At 55.0% G+C, this 23,904-nt stretch overlaps 2 protein-coding genes across 2 annotated transcripts in view; both read right to left on the bottom strand.

Moving 5' to 3' along the window:
- Nucleotides 1-3,095, bottom strand: part of LOC101942093 (alpha-2-macroglobulin-like protein 1) — a 58,964-nt gene extending 55,869 nt beyond the window's left edge. Inside the window, 5 exon segments of the mRNA XM_065577638.1 lie at nucleotides 125-177; nucleotides 651-813; nucleotides 1,262-1,341; nucleotides 1,344-1,450; nucleotides 2,844-3,095. Of these exon segments, the coding sequence (XP_065433710.1) occupies nucleotides 125-177; nucleotides 651-813; nucleotides 1,262-1,341; nucleotides 1,344-1,450; nucleotides 2,844-2,914 (474 nt within the window). The 5' untranslated portion in view covers nucleotides 2,915-3,095.
- A 9,867-nt stretch (nucleotides 3,096-12,962) lies between these two features.
- LOC101942890 (alpha-2-macroglobulin-like protein 1) overlaps nucleotides 12,963-23,904 on the bottom strand; it is a 57,316-nt gene continuing 46,374 nt past the window's right edge. Inside the window, exons 29-36 of the mRNA XM_065577633.1 lie at nucleotides 21,562-21,767; nucleotides 20,983-21,198; nucleotides 20,708-20,832; nucleotides 20,200-20,290; nucleotides 19,707-19,775; nucleotides 19,156-19,258; nucleotides 13,685-13,726; nucleotides 12,963-13,351 (exon numbers count right to left, since the gene is read on the bottom strand). Coding sequence (XP_065433705.1) covers nucleotides 13,317-13,351; nucleotides 13,685-13,726; nucleotides 19,156-19,258; nucleotides 19,707-19,775; nucleotides 20,200-20,290; nucleotides 20,708-20,832; nucleotides 20,983-21,198; nucleotides 21,562-21,767 — 887 coding nt within the window. The 3' untranslated portion in view covers nucleotides 12,963-13,316. The remainder of the gene's footprint in view (nucleotides 13,352-13,684; nucleotides 13,727-19,155; nucleotides 19,259-19,706; nucleotides 19,776-20,199; nucleotides 20,291-20,707; nucleotides 20,833-20,982; nucleotides 21,199-21,561; nucleotides 21,768-23,904) is intronic.

Raw genomic sequence — 23,904 nt, 5'->3', positions numbered from 1 at the left:
CACCCATGAAGGGGACTGTCCAGTTTCTAACCGGATGAATATCCTGCCTGGTGTAGACAAACCTAACGTGTCCAGTGCACCAGGGCCCTGTTAACTGCCCCCCTCCTCCACCCCCAGCTCTCACCTTCCGGGTACTGGGAACGAAGTCTTTGTCAAAACTGAAGATTCGAAACTTCACTGGAAAGGAGCAGAGGCAGAGGCGGGAATCATCCCCGGCTTGGTTTGTCTTTGTGAATTCCCAGCTGGGGAAGGTGCCAGCCAGATGTCCCAGGCACTGACAGCCTCTGTGAACCCGCAGAATGGGCCCAGCCAGTGCAGCGCAGCACCAGCTTCCCCCCGCTGCCCTCTGCCAATGAGCCACGGCTCTGCCCTGCATGGCTGGAGGCTGCCCGGGGAGGCCGATTGGTGCTCCCTGCAGTGTCTGTGCCATCGTCAAGGACGGGCTGAGACCCCCACATGGTTCCATACAGGCCCCCAAACAAGCCTCAGGCTTTGGGCCTCTTCTCCCCTGGGGCTGGGTGCAGACAGAGGCCTACAAGTGACAGTCCCGAATCCCTCACTAGGCCCCCAGCCCGACCCCAGAGCCCGGGAGTCCGTCCCAACGGCCTGGGGCCACAGGAAACTCCCTCCATCAGCTACTGCCCTCTCACCTGTCTGTCCTGGCTTGTAGACGGCCTTGTCCGTCTGCACAAAGGTCCTGGGCTGCAGCGCCCGCAGCAGCACTTTCTTCCACTCAGAGAACTGCAGGGCATCTCCCCGGATCGAGACGTGCAGCTCTGCCACTTCCTGCTGCCCCCCAGACGGGGCTGGAACCTGCACACGGAGACCCCCAGCAAGGCCACAGCAGCCGGTAACCGGCCGATCGTGGTGCAGACCCGCTATCACGTGGGGGGGGGGGGCAGTGGTGTTTGTGAGTCCCTGTTCCCGCCCCCCAAAGACAGGAACCCCCCTCCCCAGCCTGGGGGCCCTGAATGGGAGGAAGCATGAACCTGGGGCGCTCGATGGAGTTGGAAGCCAGGGTGCTCTCTGTACCCCCCACCCTATCCCCACTCCCTCCTGCCTGTCGCTGCTGAGGGATGGGCTCGAGTTCTGTGGCTACAGCTGCCCATTGAGTGACCAGCTCCGTGCCCATGGCCAGTCCCCTGAGCCCTGCTGTGCCCAGGGCCTGAGGCTGGGCTGGGGCTGCAGACCTGGGGCTGACGGGCTCCGTGCCCATGGCCAGTGCCCGGGGACGTGTTGATGGCTGTGGGCGGGGGCTCACCTGGAAGCGCACGTTCTCGTGCAGACGGGGCTCCTGGACCTCTCTCTCCAGCAGGGTGATAGCGCTGGGCCCATCCCCCCCTCCAGCCGGACGCTCACCCGGACGGTCTCGTTGAGGTCGCTGAGATGAACTGACACCGTCCCCATGTGCGGGTGGTAGAGTACGGCTGGGCTCACCACCACATAGTGCCTGGGGAGGGGACAGCACCGTGGGCAGTGGGGAAAGGGGAGGGGAGGGAACAGCCCAGGGCCTCCCCCAGGATAGGGGGTGACTCCCGATTTCTGAGTGTCCCTCCTGCTGGGACTGAGCTCAGTCGACGGCTCTGGAGGCTGATTCGTTTCTCTAACCACAGGGCAGGGGCAGGGCAAGGCTAGGGTTACCATACGTTTGGATTTTCCCGGACATGTCCGGCTTTTTGGGCCTCAAATCCCCGTTGGGGGGAAATCCCCAAAAGCCGAACATGTCCGGGAAAATAGGGACATGCGGGGCCGGGGGTGCTGGGCCGGGGGCCAGGGCCGGGCTGGGGCCGGTGGTGCTGGGCCGGGGCGGGGCCAGGCTGGAGACGCCAGGGCCGGGGCCGGAGGGAGCCGCTCGGTTGGGGGGGCCAGACTGGGCCGCGCCTCCTCCTCCCTCCCCAGCTTACCTGCTGCCTCTTCAGGCTTCCTGCGAATCAAATGTTTGCGGGAAGCAGGGGAGGGGGCAGAGTTGGGGCGGGGACTTTGGGGAAGGGGTGGAGTTGGGGCGGGGGTGTGGGCGGGGCTGGGGGCAGGGCCGGGGCCCCGTGGAGTGTCCTCTTTTTGGACACTCAAAATATGGTAACCCTAGGCAAGGCCCCCCGCTCCATCCCCCGCCCCAGCCTGCCTCCCGCGGAGCTGGAAGTGCCCCCGGGGGCGCAGAGAGGGGCTCAGTCCCCCTCCATCCCCGGCCTCTCGGCTGCTCGGTCTGCCCAGAAGGGGGCAGCTAGTGGCGCTGAGAGTGAGCAGAGACCCTTGTGCACGGCACGGGGGGTGGGGCTGGCTAGTCTGGGGCTGTACTGAGCACCTGAACCCTTTGCAGCCAGTAACTGGCTTAGATACAACCCCACCCCCACCCCCACCCAGTTTGCACCCCGGGACCTCCGCCCACTCTTGCAGGAACCCTTTGGTGTTTGCACGTTCGGGGCACTCCCAGGTTCTCGCTGAGACGTTCGTTTAACGCACTGGGTTTGTTGGTAATTCCTGTTCTATTTCACTGGTGCCTAGAGGCCCAGCCCAGCCTGGTCCCCCTGCGCTGGGGCTGGACAGACCCGCAGGCAGAGACAGGCCGTGGCCCGAGGAGGTGACAGGCTGACGGGAGCAGGCGGTCGCAGCAGATCATCACCCCACTGCCTTAACCACAACCAAACTCTCCCGCCGCTGGGAGGGGCAGGACCAGGAGGGCCCAGGAGGGGCCCAGCGTCAGGGACTGAGCTCCCAGGGGAGAACGGACCTCTCCCATCAGTTTCGGATCGAGCAGCCCCCTCATCGGTGCCCTCGGCTGCTTCCAACCCCCACCCCACACTGCCCACCACGCGGACAGACAGACAGACACGGACAGGGCTTACGGCTCTGCAGATGTCCCAGCTGTGAGGTGCAGGAGGAGCAGCAGGCAGGCCGGGGTTACTGGGGCCCCCATTCCTGGGGTGCAGGCAGACAGGCAGGCACAACGGGACACACACACGTCACCCCCCCCGGGTCCTTCTTCCTCCCTCTCCCCCACGCTCTGTGCTGGAGACCAGCCTGCTCTGCCCTGATACAGACTCCGGAGCTGGAGCTTCGCCTTTGATCCGGGGTAAACAAGGGACGTGTCAGGTCTCTGGCTGGGGCTGGGGACGCAGCCAGGACAATATTTACCCTCCACCCCCAGCTGCTGTATTCGAGGCTCTGACAGGTTGTTGCAGCTTGAGTCAGAGGATGCTGTCTGGCAAAGGCTCAGATGAGCCAGGAGGCCCCTCGCATTGGTTACACGGCAGGGGGTGGGACCCCTCTGGGGTCGGTGGTGGTGCAGTAGCCGGGATGCTGGGGAAGCCCTGGCAGGAGCAGGGGGGAGGAGCTTGCTGAGAAATGAGTTTGTAACCCCTCTGCCAGGTGGGGCCGGCAGGAACCAGGGCCGGGTTCAATATCTAGAGGTTCCTTTTCAACAAAACAACGCAGAACCGGCTCGAGCCCCCACCCAGTAACCTGGGGAAATTACACCCCACCCCTGGGTGCCTGTGGGAGGTAATACTGCCCCACTCGCAAGCACAGAGTCTGAGTGTAGAAAAGGAAACGTTTAATATCAGGAGGGAAGTCACCTGACAGTAATTACTGAAAAAGCAGGATTCATAAACATAAAACTGTGAGCAGGACGCCCAGCCCAGAGTGCCTGGGGCCGAGTCTTCTGCCTTCTGTCTCATGTTCCTGAGTTCTACAGCCACAGCTCCTGTTCTGTGCCCCTCTCTGCTCCCTCACCCCACCCCACTCACAGTGGTTGTCTGGGTCAGTGAGGACCCAGGGTTCAGAGGTGCAGCTGTGTGAGTTCACCTCCCACCCCGGGAAGAAGGCACCTTGCTTGCTCTGCCATCTGAGCACTTGTGCTGGCTGGTCACCTCGCCAGCTGCTGGTTCTGCTCTCCGGCCGCCCATTCACCAGCCCACTGCTCGCCGGCTAACTGTCAGTCACCTCCCTGTCTGCTGTAACCTCTTCAGGTCAGTCTCTAGTGAGTTTCAGCTCTTTGCAGGCTGGGCAGAAATGCTGTCCCATCACAAGTGATTTCCGCTCTCATTTGAACACTTTAACATAACAAAAGGCTCTTAATGGAGCCTATTTAGCTCTATCTTTGAAGGGTGGGAGGAACATCTGAAACCAGACTAGGGACCCTTAGGGAGAGTTTACGTCTCCTGGCTGGGATACCTGTCTCCTCCCCTCTTACTTTCTCCAGGGTCTGGCATTCAAGCTCCTGGCTTAACGAGGCCCTTTCAGCGGAGGGCGACCCCCTCATTGGCGACAGGTTAAGCACAATTTTCCTGCCCTTTATTCATGCAATAATGACAACACTCTGATAACAGCATTTCACACCCCTGCATTCAGTACTAATGTGAGTTCTAACCTAACACCAGCCAAGTTGATCGCTTGGAGTGACACCGCTCTATCTGCTGGGTAGCTGGGCAGAGTAGGTGTGTTCACGTAAAATCAGTTTGCTCCTGAAGTCTCTCCCCGTCCCAGGAAGGTGTCAGGGGAGAACTCAGTCAGACCCTGCTCACAAGTTTGTTAATGTGGGTTCTGGCCACAGGTGCCAACCTTCAGCTTTCCCCAGGAGTGCTCAACCCCTGCTCGGCCCCGAGGCCCCACCCCCACTCCACCCCTTACCCCAAGTTCCCACCCTCACTCTGCCTCTTCCCGCCTCACTCCGCCCCTCCCTGAGGCTCTGCCCATGCTCACACCTCTTCCTGCCTCTGCTCCTCTCACGAGCATGCCCCACCCTTGCTCTGCCTCTTCCCACCCCAGCTCCTCCCCCTCTCCCGAGCACCTCCCGCCACTGCTGAACACCTGATCGGCGGTGGGTGGGAGGCACTGAGGGAGGGAGGAGGAGCTGATCAGCTGGTGGGTGCTGATTTTTCCATGGGTGCTCCAGCCTCACAGCACCCACTGAGTCGGTGCTTATGGTTCTGGCAGCGACCCCACTACTGCAATGCAAATGAGAAGAACGTTGGGGTTGCTGAGCATGTGTCATGAAACCCCCATTCACGATCGCTTCTAACGTTCCCACACTGGGACTGCCGGGGAGGAACTTTCCATGCTCAGGCTGTGCTGTGGGTTGAATGTTTTTGTAACTTTCAGCAAAAACGAGTTGAGGCATTTCTGAGAACACGGTTAGCATTAACGCAGGTAATCCATTTTCCTGACCATTTCTTTGAAGAGCTCTAGCACTTCTATGCTTTGGATCCTGGAATTAAAATTTGGCAGGGGGATTGTGCTAGGGGAAGAGCATTTTTTCCCCTATTGCCATGAAAATCCATATAGATCTGGCTAGTTTATAAAGTACAGAACATTGCCATTTGCACATGGACAGTAGAGTGTCTCTGACTTGTTTCTGAGTCTCTGACAACTTGGAAGAAAATGGTCTTTTATGGTTATGGATCCCTGTCCTAACCGATACAGCACAAGATGGGGGTTAGCTGGTGTCAGGGGCAGATCACCAAATCACACTAACGAACAGGATGAGCAGCTCCTTATGCAGCTGTTGATAGAGTGTAGGAAAAAAAGCTGCGTGATCCTGGGGAATTTCAATGTGAGTGACACATGCTGGAGGTCTGATGCTACTAGTACTAAAACATCCTTGGAATTTCTCATTGATGACATTTTCTTAACTCAAAAGTGTTGCATCCGCCATGGGAGTGTTCTATATGAGCCCTCGCCTTGAGAGATAAGAGGAACTTGTGACGGGTTGGATCACAGAAACCCCCTTGGGAGCTGCCACCCGATGTGCAAAGACTACTTCTGCTCCTGTTTTCCCTGCCAGCTCAGGACTCCAGCACCCTGTCTTGCTGAGCCAGCCACTCCTGTCTGGCTCTAACACAGACCCAGGGTCTGAATCACTTGTCCCAAAGCTGCAAGTTTACCTGAAAACAGCTCACAGTAGTGTGCTTGTCTTTAGCACTCAGATGCCCAACTCCCAATGGGGTCTAAACCCAAATAAATCTGTTTTACCCTGCATAAAGCTTATGCAGGGCAAACTCAGAAATTGTTCACCCTCTATAACACTGATAGAGAGATATGCACAGTTGTTTGCTCCCTCAGGTATTAATACATACTCTGAGTAAATTACTAAATAAAAAGTGATTTTATTAAATACAGACAGTAGGATTTAAGTGGTTCCAAGTAGTAACAGACAGAACAAAGTAAGTCACCAAGTAAAATAAAATAAAATGCGCAAATCTATGCCTAATCAAACTGAATACAGATAATCTCACCCTCAGAGATGCTTCAGTAAGTTTTTTTCTCAGACTGGACACCTTCCAGGCCTGGGCACAATTCTTTCCCCTGGTACAGCTCTTGTTGCAGCTCAGGTGATAGCTAGGGGATTCTTCATGATGGCTCCTCTCTCCCCTTGTTCTCTTCCACCCCTTTATATATCTTTTGCATAAGGCGGGAACCCTTTGTCCCTCTGGGTTTCCACCCCCTCTCACTGGAAAAGCACCAGGTTAAAGATGGATTCCAGTTCAGGTGACATGATCACATGTCACTGCAAGACTTCATTACTCACTTGCCAGCACACACATATACAGGAAGACTCACAGGTAAACACAGCCATCTGCAGACAATGGGAGTCATCAAGATTCCAAACTCTCCTTAATGGCCCACACTTTACATAATTACAATAGGCCCTCAGAGTTATGTTTTATATTTCTAGTTTTAGATACAAGAGTGGTACATTTCTACAAATAGGATGATCACACTCAGTAGATTATGAGCTTTGTAATGATACCTTACAAGAGACCTTTTGCATGAAGCATATCCCAGTTACATTATATTCACTTATATTTTTATAAAACCATATAGACTGCACAACGTCACAGAACTGATCACAGAACTAACCATGAACTGTAGCCTACGTACAACTGATTATTACTTGATCACATTTACAATATGCCAAGAGAGTAAAGTCCAGACCAGTAATATTTCTACTTGGTGCTTTGAAAGGGTCTGTTTCACAAAACTGAAAACAATTATGAGCCAAGCCAGCTGGGAGGCAGAATTTAATTAGAAAAATGTGACTGATAATGGGGAATTGTTTAAGGGCCTCGGGGAGGAATTCCCCTCTTCTGGGCTAGTTACATCCCCGTTCTGCCAGGCTGAGGGGTGGCTCTGCCTTCGTGGTGAGCCGTGGCTTTATGGCAGCTGGCCCGTGGTCTGAACCGTGCACAGGGCTGGCCTGTGGGTCTGTGCTGTGCCAGGCTGCTCCCTGCCCTGGGGTGCTGTGTGGCTGTGCCAGGCACAAAGTGGGTCACAGCAGCAGGGTGAGGGCTAGGGGATGGTAGGTGAGGCACGTGGGGCAGCCCAGGCTAGGGGCCTGCCAGGCTGCATGGCCCGTGCAGGGCAGCTGAGGGCCGGGCTGCCCGTATCATCCTGTCCTGGGCACTTCTCTGAGGCTCCCGGAGCTGCCCCTACTCCAGCGTGGCTGGGACCCTGCTGGCCACCACAGCAGGAAACCCTCATGAGGTAAAAGGCCTGGCCAAAGGAGAGGAGCTGGGTCACTGCAGACCCCGCCCCATCCCATGGTTCCTCGAGGCCTCTCCAAACAGTCCAGCTGCCTGTAGGAACTGGGCTGCTGACCGAGATCACCCTGAGAGGGGGGCCCTGGAAAGGGGAAGGAGCCTTTCCTCCTGCACCTGACAGCCACCTTCACTCCCAGAGGCTTGGGGGTGGGGGTGGGAATGGCCATCAGAGAGAGGGTTTGGGATGATCACATCCCCACCACCTCCAGATGGGGGGCAGGGGGTGGGGAGCAAAGCAGCGGCAGGTCAGCAGAGCAGATGAGTGATGGCCTCAGCTGAGGAGTTAATCCATCCAGGCCCTCCACGATGGATCAAAGGATGGGCCACAAACTCTGTGCTAATCCCCTGGCTCCCCCCGGCAGATTCAGAGCAGGAGACCTGGGTTTCTTTAAAGAGAAGAACACGGAGCTTAGCATGTGAGGAACCCAAACGGATCCCCAAATAACCCCCAGCCCACTGTCCCTTGTGACGGCCCAACTGGAGGAAGGGCTCCCAGGACTGGCAAGTTATCACCTCAACTGGGACAATCTGGAGGTCACAAGGTGGCAAACAAATGAGGCCTTCATCTCCCACACCTTGTCTAGCCTGAAAGTCCCTCCCTGTCTCTAGCTGCCATGGGATCTCCACTGTATGCCCTGAGCCTGCTCCTTCTCCTGAGACCGCCACATCCCTTCCCTACAGCTCCATGGGTCACCTCAGCCTTAGGTTGCTCGTTGTGGGAAGGTCACCTGATCGGCGGGGGCCCTGTGCCATTCCCTCTAGCTCTGGGATTCTCCAGCGCTTGGGCCAGCTCTCCATAGACTTGCATGTGCATTTGCATGCCTGATTTGTACATGCAGTCACAGCAACGGGGCACATGCAGCCAGCTGGTCACTAATGCACACGGTCCCTCCGTGCTTGGTTGCCCTCCAGGACAAAAGGGGGGAAAATAAGAATAACCACACTGGGTCTGACCAATGGTCCATCTAGCCCAGTATCCTGTCTTCCGACAGTGGCCAATGCCAGGTGCCCCAGAGGGAATGAACAGGCAACCATAGAGTGATCCATCTCCTTTGCCCATTCCCAGCTTCTGGCAAACATAGGCTAGGGACACCATCCCTGCCCATCCTGGCTAATAGCCATTGATGGACCTATCCTCCATGAACTTATCTAGTTCTTTTTTGAACTCTGTTATAGAATTGGTCTTCACAACATCCTCTGGCAAAGAGTTCCACAGGTTGACTGTGTGTTGTGTGAAGAAATACTTCCTTTTGTTTGTTTTAAACCTGATGCCTATTAACTTCATTGGGTGACCCCTAGTTCTTGTGTGATGTGAAGGAGTAAATAACACTTCCTTATTCACTTTCTCCACACCAGTCAAGATTTGATAGCCCTCGATCATATCCCCTCTTAGTCATCGATTTTCCAAGCTGTAAAGGCCCAATCTTTTTAATCTCTCCTGATATAGAAGTTGTTCCACCCCCAATCGTTTTTGTTGTCCTTCTCCGTACCTTTTCCAATTCTAATGTAAGCAGACTCAGAATGAGCTCTACCCGGACATCTGGTGGTGAGCTGTGGAAAAGGGGCTGATCTCATTTGCATGGGCACACCCACCCTGCCTAGCACGATGGGACTGCTTGCCCAAATGGTCATTTTGGCTGCTGTGGGATCCCTAGTCTCTTTGTTATTGGGGCAGGAGTAATAAAGTGTTGTTATCTGGTTATGTGAATCAAGGACAGTAGAACTCGCCCTCAACTGAGTAGAATTCCCTAGGCAAGGGACATGGGTGACCTGCCTATGAATAAGCCCAGTGAACTCAGAGAGACTAGGGATAGGTATGTGTATTTGGTAGAGTGGGCTCTGAGCACCACATTGGTCCTTTCTTTCTCCCCAGTCCTTTAGGAGGCTTGTTATATGCTGTAAAGCTGAAATCAGGATACCTACATCTAAGCATTAGAGTAGACCTACTTTGGCCTACTGGTTCTGAATGCACTAGCACTGAGGCTCCCCTGCTAACAGCTGAAATCACTAAAGAGCTGAAGTTACTAAGAGCTGAAATAATTGAGTCAAAATGTGACTGTAAATAGAGAATAATCACTGAGCAAGTGTGTTTCCAGTGGGGTCTCACAGGAATCGGTTCATTACTGATAAAGTTTGCAGATGACACATGTAAGCAGAGTCAGGATGAGCTCTACCCTGACATCTGGTGGTAAATTATGGCGAGTGTGGAAAAGAACTCCAGGGGCTGATCTTGTTTGCATAGGCACACCCACTCGCCTGGCATGAAACAACAGCAACTCAAAGTGGTTACTTTGGCTGGTGTGGGATCCCCAGTTTCTCTGTTATTGGGGCAGGAAGAATAAAGTTTTGTTACCCTGATTCTGTGAATCAAGGCCAGTGGAACTGTTGTATGACAGAAGGACTGAGTGAGTCCTTCACCATTACCTAAGTAGCACTTGCTTGACAAGGGGCATGGGTTACAAAACCCAGTGAATTGAGAGAGGATGGGGATAGGGATTTGTACTTGATATGGGCCCCATCTGAGGGTTTGAAACACCAGTTACACTATCTCCTCTCTCCACTGTTGAATGTCAGAGCTAACTTTGATTCCATTAAGAGTCTAGTTAGAGACTGCTGACCTGAATTCACTTTGGGCCAATGGTGCACTAGCACTGGGGCTCCCCTACTATGAGCTGAAATTGCTAAGAGCTGAAATCACAAAAGAGCTAAAGTTATTAAGAGCTGACATCACCGAGTGCTGTGTTAACTAGTGGGGGAGCCTGAAGCTATATTGCTAAGCAGCTGGCAGAGCAATTTGTGGGGATGACTGGAGGAGTGGTGTGGAGCCTTGCGGGGCCAGTTGGCGCGGCCCAAGGAATGGCGAGTGGACCTGTTTGTGGGGACGGCTGGAGCGGCTCACAGGTCGGGGAGCGGAGCAGCTTGTAGAGCGGAGCAGTTTGTGGGACGGCAGGAAGTGGACTGGCTCATGGTGAAGGCTGTGGCGGAACCCCACGGAGGGACAGCCAGCCGGCCTCGGATCACATAAGGTGCCCCTTAACACCCTGTGTGCCCCCCCACTTTTACTCTGGGGCTGCACTGACCAGGGGCAGAGACTTTGGGGTCTGTTGGACTTTTGGGACTTTGGGTGGTTGCTGGACCCAAGAGACTTTGGGGGTGTTGGACTTCGGGGACTCTGGGTGATTTTTGGGTTGCTGGATTCAAGAACCAAAGGGAAAGGACACGGCCCAATTTTGCTCATGGTTTGTGTTAGGAATCCTGTTTGTGGTGTTTTTCCAATTTAATGCTGATGTCGTTTACCTCATGTTATTAAACATTTTCTGTCACACTCAGACTCCGTGCTTGCGAGAGGGGAAGTATTGCCTCTTAGAGGCACCCAGGGGGTGGTATGTAATTGTCCCAGGTCACTGGGTGGGAGCTCGAGACGGTTTTGCATTGCGTTATTGAAACGGAACCCCTAGATACAGAATCCAGCCCTTGTTGCTGCCAACTTAGATGGGCAGAAGGGTTACACACAGAAATTGGGGGAGTGGTAAATAATGCAGAGGACAGGTCACTGATACAGAGCAATCTGAATCGCTAGGCCTCTTCACCCCGAAAGCAGTCACAGATCACTGATATAATTAGGATGGGTCTATACATATGTATTGTTTTTACTGTTATATTTATTAAGATTTTTTTTGTAACCATGTTTGCCCCTGTAAGCACAAAATAAATGTAACTGCATAAATAAAAAATTGTATATAACTGGTCACTATGACACCATACTTTTGAAGCAGTTTACCAGTCTTCCTGGTGCCATTAATAAATCTCTCTAGTACTGTCTGTGCTTGCCTAATTCTTGGGGAAAAGAATCTTTTTGCCTAACACTATGGACAGATTTCACGATGACAGAAAGGGGCCATGACCGGGACACACTGCAGCGTTTCACTGTGGTCAGCACCTCTGTGAATGCCACAAACAATCTCGTGTCATAGCTACTACATGTGGCGAGATCAATGTCACACTTCTCTTGCCTTTGTAGTTTAAGGAAAAACTCCACTGCCACTCGTGACATGTTATTCAGAGCCAGTAGCATATTGGTCAGCAGTGCGGGATCCATTCTTGCAGCCAGAAGAAGCAGGGCGCGCAGAACACAAACCGTTGAAAAATGGCGCCAAATGCGGACGGAAGCACAGGGATTGCTGGGACGCGAAGCAATGCATTATGGGGCATTGGGACAGGATCCGGGATGCCCTGCGATCCCTTCGCCTTCCCACAATTCTTAGCAGCAGAAGAGGAAGAGATGCTCAGTGGGAATAGCTGCCCTGAGTGCACTGCTCCAAATACTGCTGCAAGTGCCTCAAGTGTGAACACGCTATTGCGCAGGCAGCTGACGGTATGAACACACAACCGCAGTTTCCCTTCAGCGCTCTCTGAGCGGTGATGGAACCGCCGGTGATGTAACTCTGCCAGTGTAGACATACCCTTAGACAGGCACATGCAGCCCTCTGGGACGTATTTGTGCCTCCTTTCCAACTGAGACTGAGCTTGTGATCGTGACTCTTTGGTGAATCTTTCACACACTGGCCCTGGGGAAAGCCCCTGCACCTACAAACTGCATCAGGTGCCTTTAACATCTGCACACGGGAAAATGAGCTTCCTGCTTTTAAAGGGGACCTGCAAAGAGTTCTTGCTTCTTTACGATGGATAGGGAGGGTCTGAACAGTCTATGGATTTATTTTTCTTGTTTCCTATTTACCCTGTAAGTATCAGGAATGTCGAGTCTGCTCTGCCCTGGGGTCTCTGGAGGACTGGCTGGGTATCCCACAGTATGTACATTAGGCTCTCACACCTTGGTTGACTGGGGATAGACCGTTCACACAGATCGCCTTTCCCCACAGTGTTCATTGGTCCATGGAATTAAGCAGATGGTAACAAAACACAAACAGAACAAGCAAGAGTTGTAAGGAGTCGGACAAGCTATTCCTCCCTCTCTTAGGCCTTGACTTATAAAAGCAATTTAGTTCAACCCATGCAAGCAGGTAGAGGTGCTCCTGTCGGTCTGAGAGAAGAGTTGATTCTGGTTTAGCTTCAATTCCTAATTGATTGAACCTAAACTAAAATAACCCTCCGTCACACCACAATAAGTGCATCCACACTGGGGTTTTCACAGGTGTAAGTAAACTGGTTTAAAAAACTAACTTCAGTTGAATTGGTTCATTTTTATGTAGACGCGTGTAACGAGGGCAGCTCTGCCAGGCGGGACTGGAACCCGGGGGGCTGTCGCTGACGCTGCCTGACCCAGGGTTAAAGCCAAACCCCACAGCAATGACCGAAGGCCTGGGGAAGGAGACAGAGCCACGGTCCCAGAATCTGGCTGCTCTAAGGATGCAGAGGAGCCGTGTATGGAGCAGCAGCAGGGCAGGCACAAAGCGACAAAACAGCCTCACAAAGACATGGCAGGTTTATTATTTTGTTTTACACTGAACCTGGCTCTCCGGGCAGGATGGGCAGCAAACCCCAGGGGTCCCCACTGCCGCCAATGGTCCCCGCGTGTGACAGACAGCTGGGATCACACGGGCCGGTCTGGAGGCTGAGAGATGGGAGAGCAGGTGGGATGTTTGCAGAGCGAATGGGGAGGCGTTGGCTGAAGAAGGTGCTAAGGGGGATACTGCAGCCGGTTTGGGGAAGAGCAGCATCTGAGCCGAGGCCTGTCCGTGCCCCCTCGATCCTGGGGTGTCGGCTGCTGGCGCGGGGCTCTCGGGACGGAGGGGAGGGGGCTGCCCAGCAGGGGTGGGGGCCTCATTGGGAATTTCCCATCATGTTGGTGTCAGGGGCTTTAAACAAACACAAACATCCCTTGAGATGGGACCGAAATCACCCCCCCCCAGCAGACACCTGTAGACATGGCCCCCCAGAACTCTCTTAACACCTGATAAGACTGTCCCCTCAGAGTCACCCCCCAGCCTGAAGACAGATTCCCTTGTGTCCCACATAGACCCTTTCCCCCAGATGTCTCTCCCCCCCACACACATGGTCCTGGTGGGTTCCATGCTCCCAGCTCCCACTCCTTTGCCGTCTACAACACACACAGACCTCTCCGGCCCATGGACTCCTCCCACCCATAAAGTTTTGGGGACTGGAGTTATGTGTGGGTGCATCAAACCTACCTGAGCCGCAGGGGGCGCTGTACTCAGCCTCTGTGTGTTCACCTGCAACAGCAAGGGATGTAAGGAATGGAGGAGAGACCCAGTGGGGGGATGAGAACCCCTCCCCCTAATCCCACAGAGGCAAAGTCTGTTACCCCAGCCCCAGGGGATCCCTGCTGTAGGTCTGAACCCTAGAAGGGAGTGAGAGGTCGCCCCCAGCTGTCTGAATGGGGCTGTGCACTCTCTCCCATCCCCCATCTCCAAGTAAGTCAGATGGGCTTCATCACTCGCCGCTCCAGGCACCCAGGGAAACCATCCTGCCACCTCCTGGGCCCAGCACAAAGGGTTCTGGGGGCATCTGAGAAGCTTGATGGTAGAGGAAATGTGGGGAACCCGAAAGGGGGTGTGTGACAAAGTGGGGGATTTTCTTGTTTTTTCCTTGGTTTTCCAAAGGTTTGCATGCAGAGGGAGTGGGACTCAGTGTCCCTGGGTGTTACTGGTTTAATGAGGTGAGGGGAGAGGGAGTTCGTTGTTCCAGAGGACCCGAGAGGGACCTTGGGACCCCAGCCGATGGGCTGGAGGATGGACACCCCAGTGACTGGTGACCTGGTGACCCGGAGTCCCAGCTCAGGAGTCACAGCTGGTTCTGGCCAGTCGGAGGACAATGGGCTGCGAAGAGAGGACCCTGGTGACCTAACTAGCCGGTTCCAGCCAGAGGGGCCAGAGGACAGATGAGAGGAGAGGAGGACCAGGCGACCCTGTTTACGACCCAGTTTACCTGGAGAGAAGACAATGGACAGAGGCGGGGCTTGGGGCCGGTTATATCAGAGGCCCAGCGGGGAAGCAGGGGGGCTCTGGGCTGGAGAGGGGGAGCAGGCAGAGCCCCCCTGGATGCAGTGGAGACTGGGATGTGCTGTGCTGAGGGAGACCAGATCTGAGGCCCTGAGATTTTCCTGTGCTGTGTTCAAAGCTCAATAAACTGAGCGGCGAATAGCAGAGGCTAACAGCGGGAGTTTGCCTGGGAGTTCGCTTGGGGAGAGCACACTGAGGCTTTCATCTGCAGGTTTCTCAGAGTAGTTCCTGCAACAGTTGAGGAAGCTCTTAAGAGGATGGTGATATGGAAGGTGAGCGATCAGCTGTTGTAACCTGCACAGGTTGTGCCATGTTTGTCTTTCTTCCACAGGACAGAAGCGACTTTGTCTGTACAAAGTGCAAGCTGGTCTCCATGTTGGAAGAGAAGGTTCGAGGGCTGGAGAAACGAGTGTCGACTCTGCGTTGCATAAGGGAAAATGAAGATTTCCTGGACAGACGTCAGGAGATGCTTCTACGGCCACAATGTTCTGAAGATTCAGAGCAGGCGCAGCAGGGACAGAAGGATTGTGAGGAGGTTTGGCAGCATGTGACCTCCAGAAGGAGAAAGAGGAGCGTCCATGCACCAGCAATGGAGATACAGGTGAGCAATCGTTTCCATGTTCTCTCTACAGGTACTAATGCGGAGAGTGGACTAGATGACCCATCTGAGGGAAGGGAGCAGAAGGAGACTCCACCAATTGGAAGGCAAAAGATGCACTGTCCTAGAGATGGGGGTTCCACGACCACCACTCCCAAGAGGAGGAGGAGGGTGGTGGTGGTCGGGGACTCCCTCCTCAGGGGGACTGAGTCATCTATCTGCCGCCCCGACCGGGAAAACCGAGAGGTCTGCTGCTTGCCAGGAGCTAGGATACACGATGTGACAGAGAGACTGCCGAGACTCATCAAGCCCTCGGATCGCTACCCCTTCCTGCTTCTCCACGTGGGCACCAATGATACTGCCAAGAATGACCTTGAGCGGATCACTGCAGACTATGTGGCTCTGGGAAGAAGGATAAAGGAGGGAAGGACCAAAGCCCTGAGGTAAGTGGGGAAATGGGATCCTGGGAGGAAGCACAAGCAGGAGAGCGCAAGAGGGGAGGACTCCTGTCTCATGCTGAGAAAGAGGGACGATCGAGGAGTTATCTTAAGTGCCTATACACAAATGCAAGAAGCCTGGGAAACAAGCAGGGAGAACTGGAAGTCCTGGCACAGTCAGGGAACTATGATGTGATTGGAATAACAGAGACTTGGTGGGATAACTCACATGACTGGAGTACTGTCATGGATGGATATAAACTGTTCAGGAAGGACAGGCAGGGCAGAAAAGGTGGGGGAGTTGCGTTGTATGTAAGAGAGGAGTATGACTGCTCAGAGCTCCGGTATGAAACTGCAGAAAAACCTGAGAGTCTCTGGATAAAGTTGAGAAGTGTGAGCAACAAGGGTGATGTCGTGGTTGGAGTCTGCTATAGACCACCAGACCAGGGGGATGAGGTGGACGAAGCTTTCTTCTGGCAACTAGCAGAAGTTGCTAGATCGCAGGCCCTGGTTCTCATGGGAGACTTTAATCACCCTGATATCTGCTGGGAGAGCAATACAGCGGTGCACAGGCAATCCAGGAAATTTTTGGAAAGTGTAGGGGACAATTTCCTGGTGCAAGTGCTGGAGGAACCAACTAGGGGCAAAGCTTTTCTTGACCTGCTGCTCACAAACAGGGAAGAACTAGTAGGGGAAGCAAAAGTGGATGGGAACCTGGGAGGCAGTGACCATGAGATGGTCGAGTTCAGGATCCTGACACAAGGAAGAAAGGAGAGCAGCAGAATACGGACCCTGGACTTCAGAAAAGCAGACTTTGACTCCCTCAGGGAACAGATGGGCAGGATCCCCTGGGAGAATAACATGAAGGGCAAAGGGGTCCAGGAGAGCTGGCTGTATTTTAAAGAATCCTTATTGAGGTTGCAGGAACAAACCATCCCAATGTGTAGAAAGAATAGTAAATATGGCAGGCGACCAGCTTGGCTAAACAGTGAAATCCTTGCTGATCTTAAACGCAAAAAAAGAAGCTTACAAGAAGTGGAAGATTGGACAAATGACCAGGGAGGAGTATAAAAATATTGCTCAGGCTTGCAGGAGGGAAATCAGGAAGGCCAAATCACACTTGGAGTTGCAGTTAGCAAGAGATGTTAAGAGTAACAAGAAGGGTTTCTTCAGGTATGCTGGCAACAAGAAGAAAATCAAGGAAAGTGTGGGCCCCTTACTGAATGAGGGAGGCAACCTAGTGACCGAGGATGTGGAAAAAGCTAATGTACTCAATGATTTTTTTGCCTCTGTCTTCACGCACAAGGTCAGCTCCCAGATTGCTGCACTGGGCAGTACAGCATGGGGAGAAGGTGACCAACCCTCCGTGGAGAAAGAAGTGGTTCGGGACTATTTAGAAAAACTGGACATGCACAAGTCCATGGGGCCGGATGCGCTGCATCCGAGGGTGCTAAAGGAGTTGGCGGGTGAGATTGCAGAGCCATTAGCCATTATTTTTGAAAACTCATGGCGATCGGGGGAGGTCCCAGATGACTGGAAAAAGGCTAATGTAGTGCCCATCTTTAAAAAAGGGAAGAAGGAGGATCCGGGGAACTACAGGCCAGTCAGCCTCACCTCAGTCCCTGGAAAAATCATGGAGCAGGTCCTCAAGGAATCAATTATGAAACATTTAGAGGAGAGGAAAGTGATCAGGAACAGTCAGCATGGATTCACGAAGGGGAAGTCGTGCCTGACTAACCTAATTGCCTTCTATGATGAGATAACTGGCTCTGTGGATGAGGGGAAAGCAGTGGATGTGTTATTCCTTGACTTTAGCAAAGCTTTTGATACGGTCTCCCACAGTATTCTTGCCGCCAAGTTAAAGAAGTATGGGCTGGATGAATGGACTGTAAGGTGGATAGAAAGCTGGCTAGATCGTCGGGCTCAACGGGTAGTGATCAATGGCTCCATGTCTAGTTGGCAGCCGGTTTCAAGCGGAGTGCCCCAAGCGTCGGTCCTGGGGCCAGTTTTGTTTAATATCTTTATTAATGATCTGGAGAATGGTGTGGACTGCACTCTCAGCAAGTTTGCAGATGACACTAAACTAGGAGGCGTGGTAGATACACTAGAGGGTAGGGATCGGATACAGAGGGACCTAGACAAATTAGAGGATTGGGCCGAAAAAAACCTGATGAGGTTCAACAAGGACAAGTGCAGAGTCCTGCACTTAGGACGGAAGAATCCCATGCACTGCTACAGACTAGGGACCGAATGGCTAGGTAGCAGTTCTGCAGAAAAGGACCTAGGGGTCACAGTGGACGAGAAGCTGGATATGAGTCAACAGTGTGCTCTTGTTGCCAAGAAGGCTAACGGCATTTTGGGCTGTATAAGTAGGGGCATTGCCAGCAGATCGAGGAACGTGATCATTCCCCTTTATTCGACATTGGTGAGGCCTCATCTGGAATACAGTGTCCAGTTTTGGGCCCCACACTACAAGAAGGATGTGGAAAAATTGGAAAGAGTCCAGCGGAGGGCAACAAAAATGATTAGGGGTCTGGAGCACATGACTTATGAGGAGAGGCTGAGGGAACTGGGATTGTTTAGTCTCCAGAAGAGAAGAATGAGGGGGGATTTGATAGCAGCCTTCAACTACCTGAAGGGGGGTTCCAAAGAGGATGGAGCTCAGCTGTTCTCAGTGGTGGCAGACGACAGAACAAGGAGCAATGGTCTCAAGTTGCAGTGGGGGAGGTCCAGGTTGTATATCAGGAAAAACTATTTCACTAGGAGGGTGGTGAAACACTGGAATGCGTTACCTAGGGAGGTGGTGGAGTCTCCTTCCTTGGAGGTTTTTAAGGCCCGGCTTGACAAAGCCCTGGCTGGGATGATTTAGCTGGGAATTGGTCCTGCTTTGAGCAGGGGGTTGGACTAGATGACCTCTTGAGGTCCCTTCCAACTCTGATATTCTATGATTCTATGATTCTAAACCCTCCTGTTTTACGCTGGCTGAGAGTCAGTCCGGACTAGAGAACAGGGTTGTATCATCCCCTTCGGGGGGTGGAGGCCCCGGAGGTCCAGAGCGAAGGGACTCCCTGAGGGGGCCCACGTCAGAGACAGATGTGCTAAGGCTCAGAGAGGTGCGGCTCCAGGAGGTGGAGGGGCCTGACCCTGAGAGAGAGTGGACCCCTGAGAAGGGCTGTCTCACTGAAAGGGGCACCTCCCACGGACCGCACGGGGCCAAGAGTGGGCACGATCTGTGAGTCCGTGACAGGGGGGACTCGCCTGCTCCTGCTGGGACGGCTCCAGTTACACCAGCCCCATGTGCCCCACTAGCCCGACAAGCACACGGCTGCCGTGTCCCGCCAGGTGAGCCAACCCCACAGATCAAACCCGGGAACACGCCCCCAGCAGGTGTCTCCAGCTTGACCCCCGCAGGCCCACGGCGGGTCGGCTGCCAGCCTCTGCCCAAGTGCTGCGCCCAGGCCTGAGCAGGGGGCTAAGATCAGCCATGGACACGGGTGACACGGAGCAGGGGGGATTGCAAGGCACCACCCTCTACCCAGGCACTGACTGTGCCACAGAGCCCAGGAGAGCGGCTGTAAAGGTGGCGGATCCCGGGCGAGACTCACCTGTCTCATAGTAATCGTACAGTCTCACTGGGGCTGCTCTGAGATTCTTCACAGGGAAATCCTGCTCCAGGGAGAAGGTGAAATTCGCCGCCTCCTTCGTCAGCTACCGAGAGAGCGACAGAGCGAGCGCCTGGGCTGAATGTCTGCACTGGCAGCTCGAACCCCCTCCTCCCCGAGGCTCGCACTGGCCTAGCCACTTCCCCCTGCCCCTGCGGCCTGGAGCAGTGAGAAAATGCTCCCCTGAATCCCTGTTCCACCCCCCTGCAAAATATGACCCCCTTTCATCACACTCAGGGCCCAGCTCCAGCTCCCCAACCCTGAGCTCCCCGTCGCTCCATTCATGGCCCTCGCTGGGGTTTGGCTGAGTCTGGTCCCATCTCCCCGTCCTTTATGGAAATGGGTTACTTGGAACCAGGGGAGATTTCAGTGACCCCACGCCGGGCGTGTGACACAGAGCCCACGAGAGCAACTGTAATGAGGGTGGAGCCAGGGCAGGACACGCCCTCCCCATTCACACCAGGCCCACGGAGCCCCGAGCCTCCTGCACTCACCTGGTCCAGATAGAGCGTCACCTGGTCATTCTGCACCTCCAGCCACTTCACCAAAGGCTGCTTCTCCAGCTAGGAGCAGAGGGAGGAAACGGCTGAGCCAGGAATGGAGGGGCTGGGGCTGGAGTCACTGCTCTGCTGGGGGCTGGAACATGGGGCACCAAACGCCCCCGTGGCCAAGGGGCCTGGCTGCCACCCCCCATGTGAGTCACAGCTGAGCACTGGGTGTCTGCTGGGGGAGGGGCGGGAGTCTAGACATGGGTGTTGTGTCGTAGTGGGAGCTAAGCAGGGTCCGGACCTGCTCAGTGACTGGATGGGAGACCCAGGGCTGCACAGTGCCCCACGGCAGGGGACAGGGCTCTGCAGGGGGAGCTCCCCCTGGGGGTCAGAGCTGCAATCTGTGCTCTCCTGGGGGTCTGGGCTCTCCCCCATGGATCAGCCCCTGGTTTCATGCTGTGTGACTGGCCCGGCCTGTTCTCCTCCCTGGGAAGTTCACCTGCCGCAGGGAGCTCTTGACGGGGATGTATCCTGACGGCAGCTTGGCCTCGATGATGGCCATGTTGGTGGCTGGGCGCTCCCCGCTGTACCTGCAACAGGAGCCGTGCACTGAGGTTGGGGTTTGCCCTGGATACTAGACCGGAGGGGGAGGGGAGGCCTCCCATCTTCTCGGCCCTGCAGGCATCTCTAATGCCCTCTGCCTGCTCTGGGCTGTGATCCCCGCTAGCCCCCGGACAGCCCTGAGCTCCCCAGGCAAGGGGCCCCGGCCCCAGGAGCTCCTTGGGAGACGACTGTCCATTAGATCAGCCCGGGGACCAGCCCTTTTGTCCCTGGCACATTCCAAGGGCCTCCTGCCTCTGCCCCGAGCCCTGTGGGGGGATGGCTCCCCCGACGATCGATTCCTGCCCCGCCCCAGCCCTGCAGTGGGGCGGGTCTGCCCCGGCCATTTCCCCGCTGCCTGGGGCCTGTCCCTGCCCCCGGACCCGGTGGGGGGCTGGGGCTCGTACCGGGCGTGCAGCACGAGGCTGAAGCGGGATCTGGAGGTCTCGGTGCACTCCTTCGGCTCCGTCTCCACCCGCAGGTCAAAGGTCGCGGCGCTCTTTGGGGGCGGCATGTTGTAGCGCAGAGTCAGCTGGGAGACAAGCAAGAGGGTTGGGGCAGAGCCTGCTGCCTCCGCCACAGCAGATCAGAGCCTGGGCCCAGAGCCAGGCGCCGTGGGGCAGGGCAAGGGAACAGCCAGTCACCACTGGGCCGGCTGGTCCCCAGGGTCTCCTGCACTCACCTGCACAAAGACACAGCCCTTGCCGCTGGCCCGCACCGTGTACTGCCCGGGGATCTCCTGCAGGGCCGCTCGCTGCAGCACCAGCCGGTTGGCGTTCTCCACGTGGAATTGCTGCCGGGCCCCGGCCTGGGAACTCACCGTCACCGACACAGCCCCGCTCGCGCTGTTCGTCAGGGCTGCATATTTGGCCAGGGCCTGCAGGGCCACCACCATGTCCTGGGGAGGAGAGTCACCGAGCTGCTGTCACGCTCTGGGGAGAGGAGCCCGGCTCAGACTCACTGCAGCAGGATCAGGACCCGCCGGGTCTCCCCCAGCAGACACCCAGTGCTCAGCTGTGTCTGACATGGGGGGTGGCAACCAGGCCCCTCGGCCACGGGGGCATTTGGTGCCCCATGTCCCAGCCCCCAGCAGAGCAGTGACTCCGGCCCCAGCCCCAGTCCATGAGGAGGCTCTGCACCCAGGACTCCGTTTCCCAGGAAGGGCCCCAGCTCAGCTTCTGAGATGCAGTCCCCAGGGGGCTCCTAACCCCTTCCTGCACCACGGCCCCAGCGCTGGTTTACCTGAGGGCAGGGGTGTTACCTGCGTGTAGGCAAAGCCCCCGTAGGGGTAATGCTGCTTGCTGAGCCAGCGGACGATCTGGACAGCGGTCCCCATGTCGGCAGCAGACACGTTGGGCAGGGAGAGATAGGCCAGGAGCACGTAAGCCGTCATCTCCACCGACGGGGCCTGGTTTCCATAGGGGCTGGGCAGGGCCTTCACCTTCCTCTGCCAGTAGAGCTGTCCCCCTAGGAGAGGGACCGAGGGAAGGGCAGCCCCATGACTGCAGTTACAACACAGTGCGTCACCTGTTTGCTTTCCAAAGGGGCCCCAGGGGCTTCCTGGGCCAGTGGGACTCCTGCTCCCCACTGAATGCAGCCACCTCTGGGGCAGGACACGGCAGCTGATTCACAGCGCACAGGAGGGCTACACAAGTGTAACGCGACACCCCTGGGTGGGTCATCAGCAGGGACTGAACCCTGGATCTCTGACTCAAAACCCCTGAGCCTCTGCTGCCTGAGCTAAAAACTCAGCCGCGGTGGCTCACTGGCTGCAAGTGACCCCTAAACCTATGTGGTGCAGCCGCTCGGGGGCAAAGGTGGTGCTAACCCAATGGAGCCCTAACAGGAATATTCCCCCCACCCCCACCAGCCCATTACAAATATTAGCTGCGTTATAGCCCCAAACCAATAAATAGCCCTGTGACGTTGCACTCCATATTCTTTATGAAAATATGCTTATGAGACTAATATGACATCACTGAGATACACGTTACGCAAGATGGCTCATGTGAGATATCATTGGAAAGGTTCTGATTTACTGAATGTGATTATCCAATTCTTATGCATGTATCATCTCTGTATCTAAAGTTAGGAATATGGACTATGTAACCATTACAAGTGGGTATGTATTGGGAAGACACCCACCGAGGACAGGCCATCAGATTTGATAGGCCGTCAGGAAGGAACAAAACCATGAAGATACTAATCTCTCTCCAACCTGGAAAGTGTCCAGGGATGTAACTGTGACACTGCTAGGTCAGGTGGTCTTGTCACCTGATACTAAACATTACTTGGGACTTCTTGTAACTTTCCACTGGAAGAGAAGGGGGGTCAAGTCTGGGAAACAAAGGATTCCCGCCTTATGTAAATCCTATTTAAGGGTGGGAAGGAAGGCAAATGCGGGGGGACTCCTCTCCATGGCCTGTCTGCCCAAGAAGAAAGACTGCTAAAGTCACCTGGAGGCAGGCAAGGGGGGAGTCCAGACTGAGACAGGGGTCCAGTCTGAAAAGAAATGTAACTGGAACTCTGAACCACAGAAACTTTGCAACTTGCCTAAAATAACATTTAGGATAAGAAATTACGTTTTGTAACCTATTTCTTAAGTATATTAAGCTTAGCTTGTGCACTTTGTTTTATTTGCTCAGTAATCTGCTTTGTTCTGGCTGTTCTCTCTTATATTCCCTTACAATTCACCTTTTGTAGGTAATAAACTTATTTCTCATTTATAATCTAACCCAGTTTGTACACTTTCGAACTGGGGGGAGGGGGCAGGAAGTCAGGCACATCTCTCTTCACATTGAGGAAGAGGGCGGATTTTTCTATACAGCGCAAGACAGTATTATTCTGGGTTTATCTCCCAAAGGGTTGTGCACGTGAGTGTTGGGGGAGTCATCACACACAGAGCTGACATCAGTCTGTGTCTGCAGCTGGGTGTGGCCCTACCTGTGTGTGCTGCAAGAGGCCGGAGAGCCTAATTCAGCAATGCACGGAGGGAACCCTGGCAGGCTCAGTGAAATCCCAGTACATCAGATGGTATCCCAGAAGGGGGGTCCAACCCATCACAATCCCAACCCCCCCCAAACCGAAACCCTGTTAAACAGGCCTCGTTACATTAGATGAACGGATATTGGGGGTAATACCAAACTGGGGGCCCCATGATCTGCTTGGGGTCCTAAGCAATTGCTTAGTCTACTTATGCCTCGTGCCACCACTGCTAGAGGGGGACAGAGAGCCCCTGACAGAATGAGGGGCCCCCGGGGTTGGGACAGGAGGGCAGCATGACCCAGGTGAAGGGCATGGATGGCGCTTATGCCTGGTAAACACCGCCCTCCACGGGGTCTTTGTGACCTTGGAGACAGGTCCTGTTACCCGAGGGCTGTTTTACCCCAGTGCCTGGTGGCCCCTCTGTGCCCCCAGCAGCAGAGCCCCCACCTCTCCCCTCCCTGGGGCAGGAGCCACGTGCTGCTCCCAGCTCTTCTTACCCGCCTCGGGGCGGGGCAGGAGGCGACTCACACAACTCGCGGGCACAGACCAGCTGCAGCCGCCGCGCCGGGCTCGGAGAGAAGGGACTTTTCACCTGAGCCGAGACACGACAGAGCCGCCC

The sequence above is a fragment of the Chrysemys picta genome, chromosome 24, assembly GCF_011386835.1.
Source record: "Chrysemys picta bellii isolate R12L10 chromosome 24, ASM1138683v2, whole genome shotgun sequence".
Lineage (NCBI taxonomy): Eukaryota > Metazoa > Chordata > Testudines > Emydidae > Chrysemys > Chrysemys picta.
The sequence above is the reverse complement of the archived record's forward strand: the minus strand, read 5'-3'. Positions and strand labels throughout refer to the sequence as shown.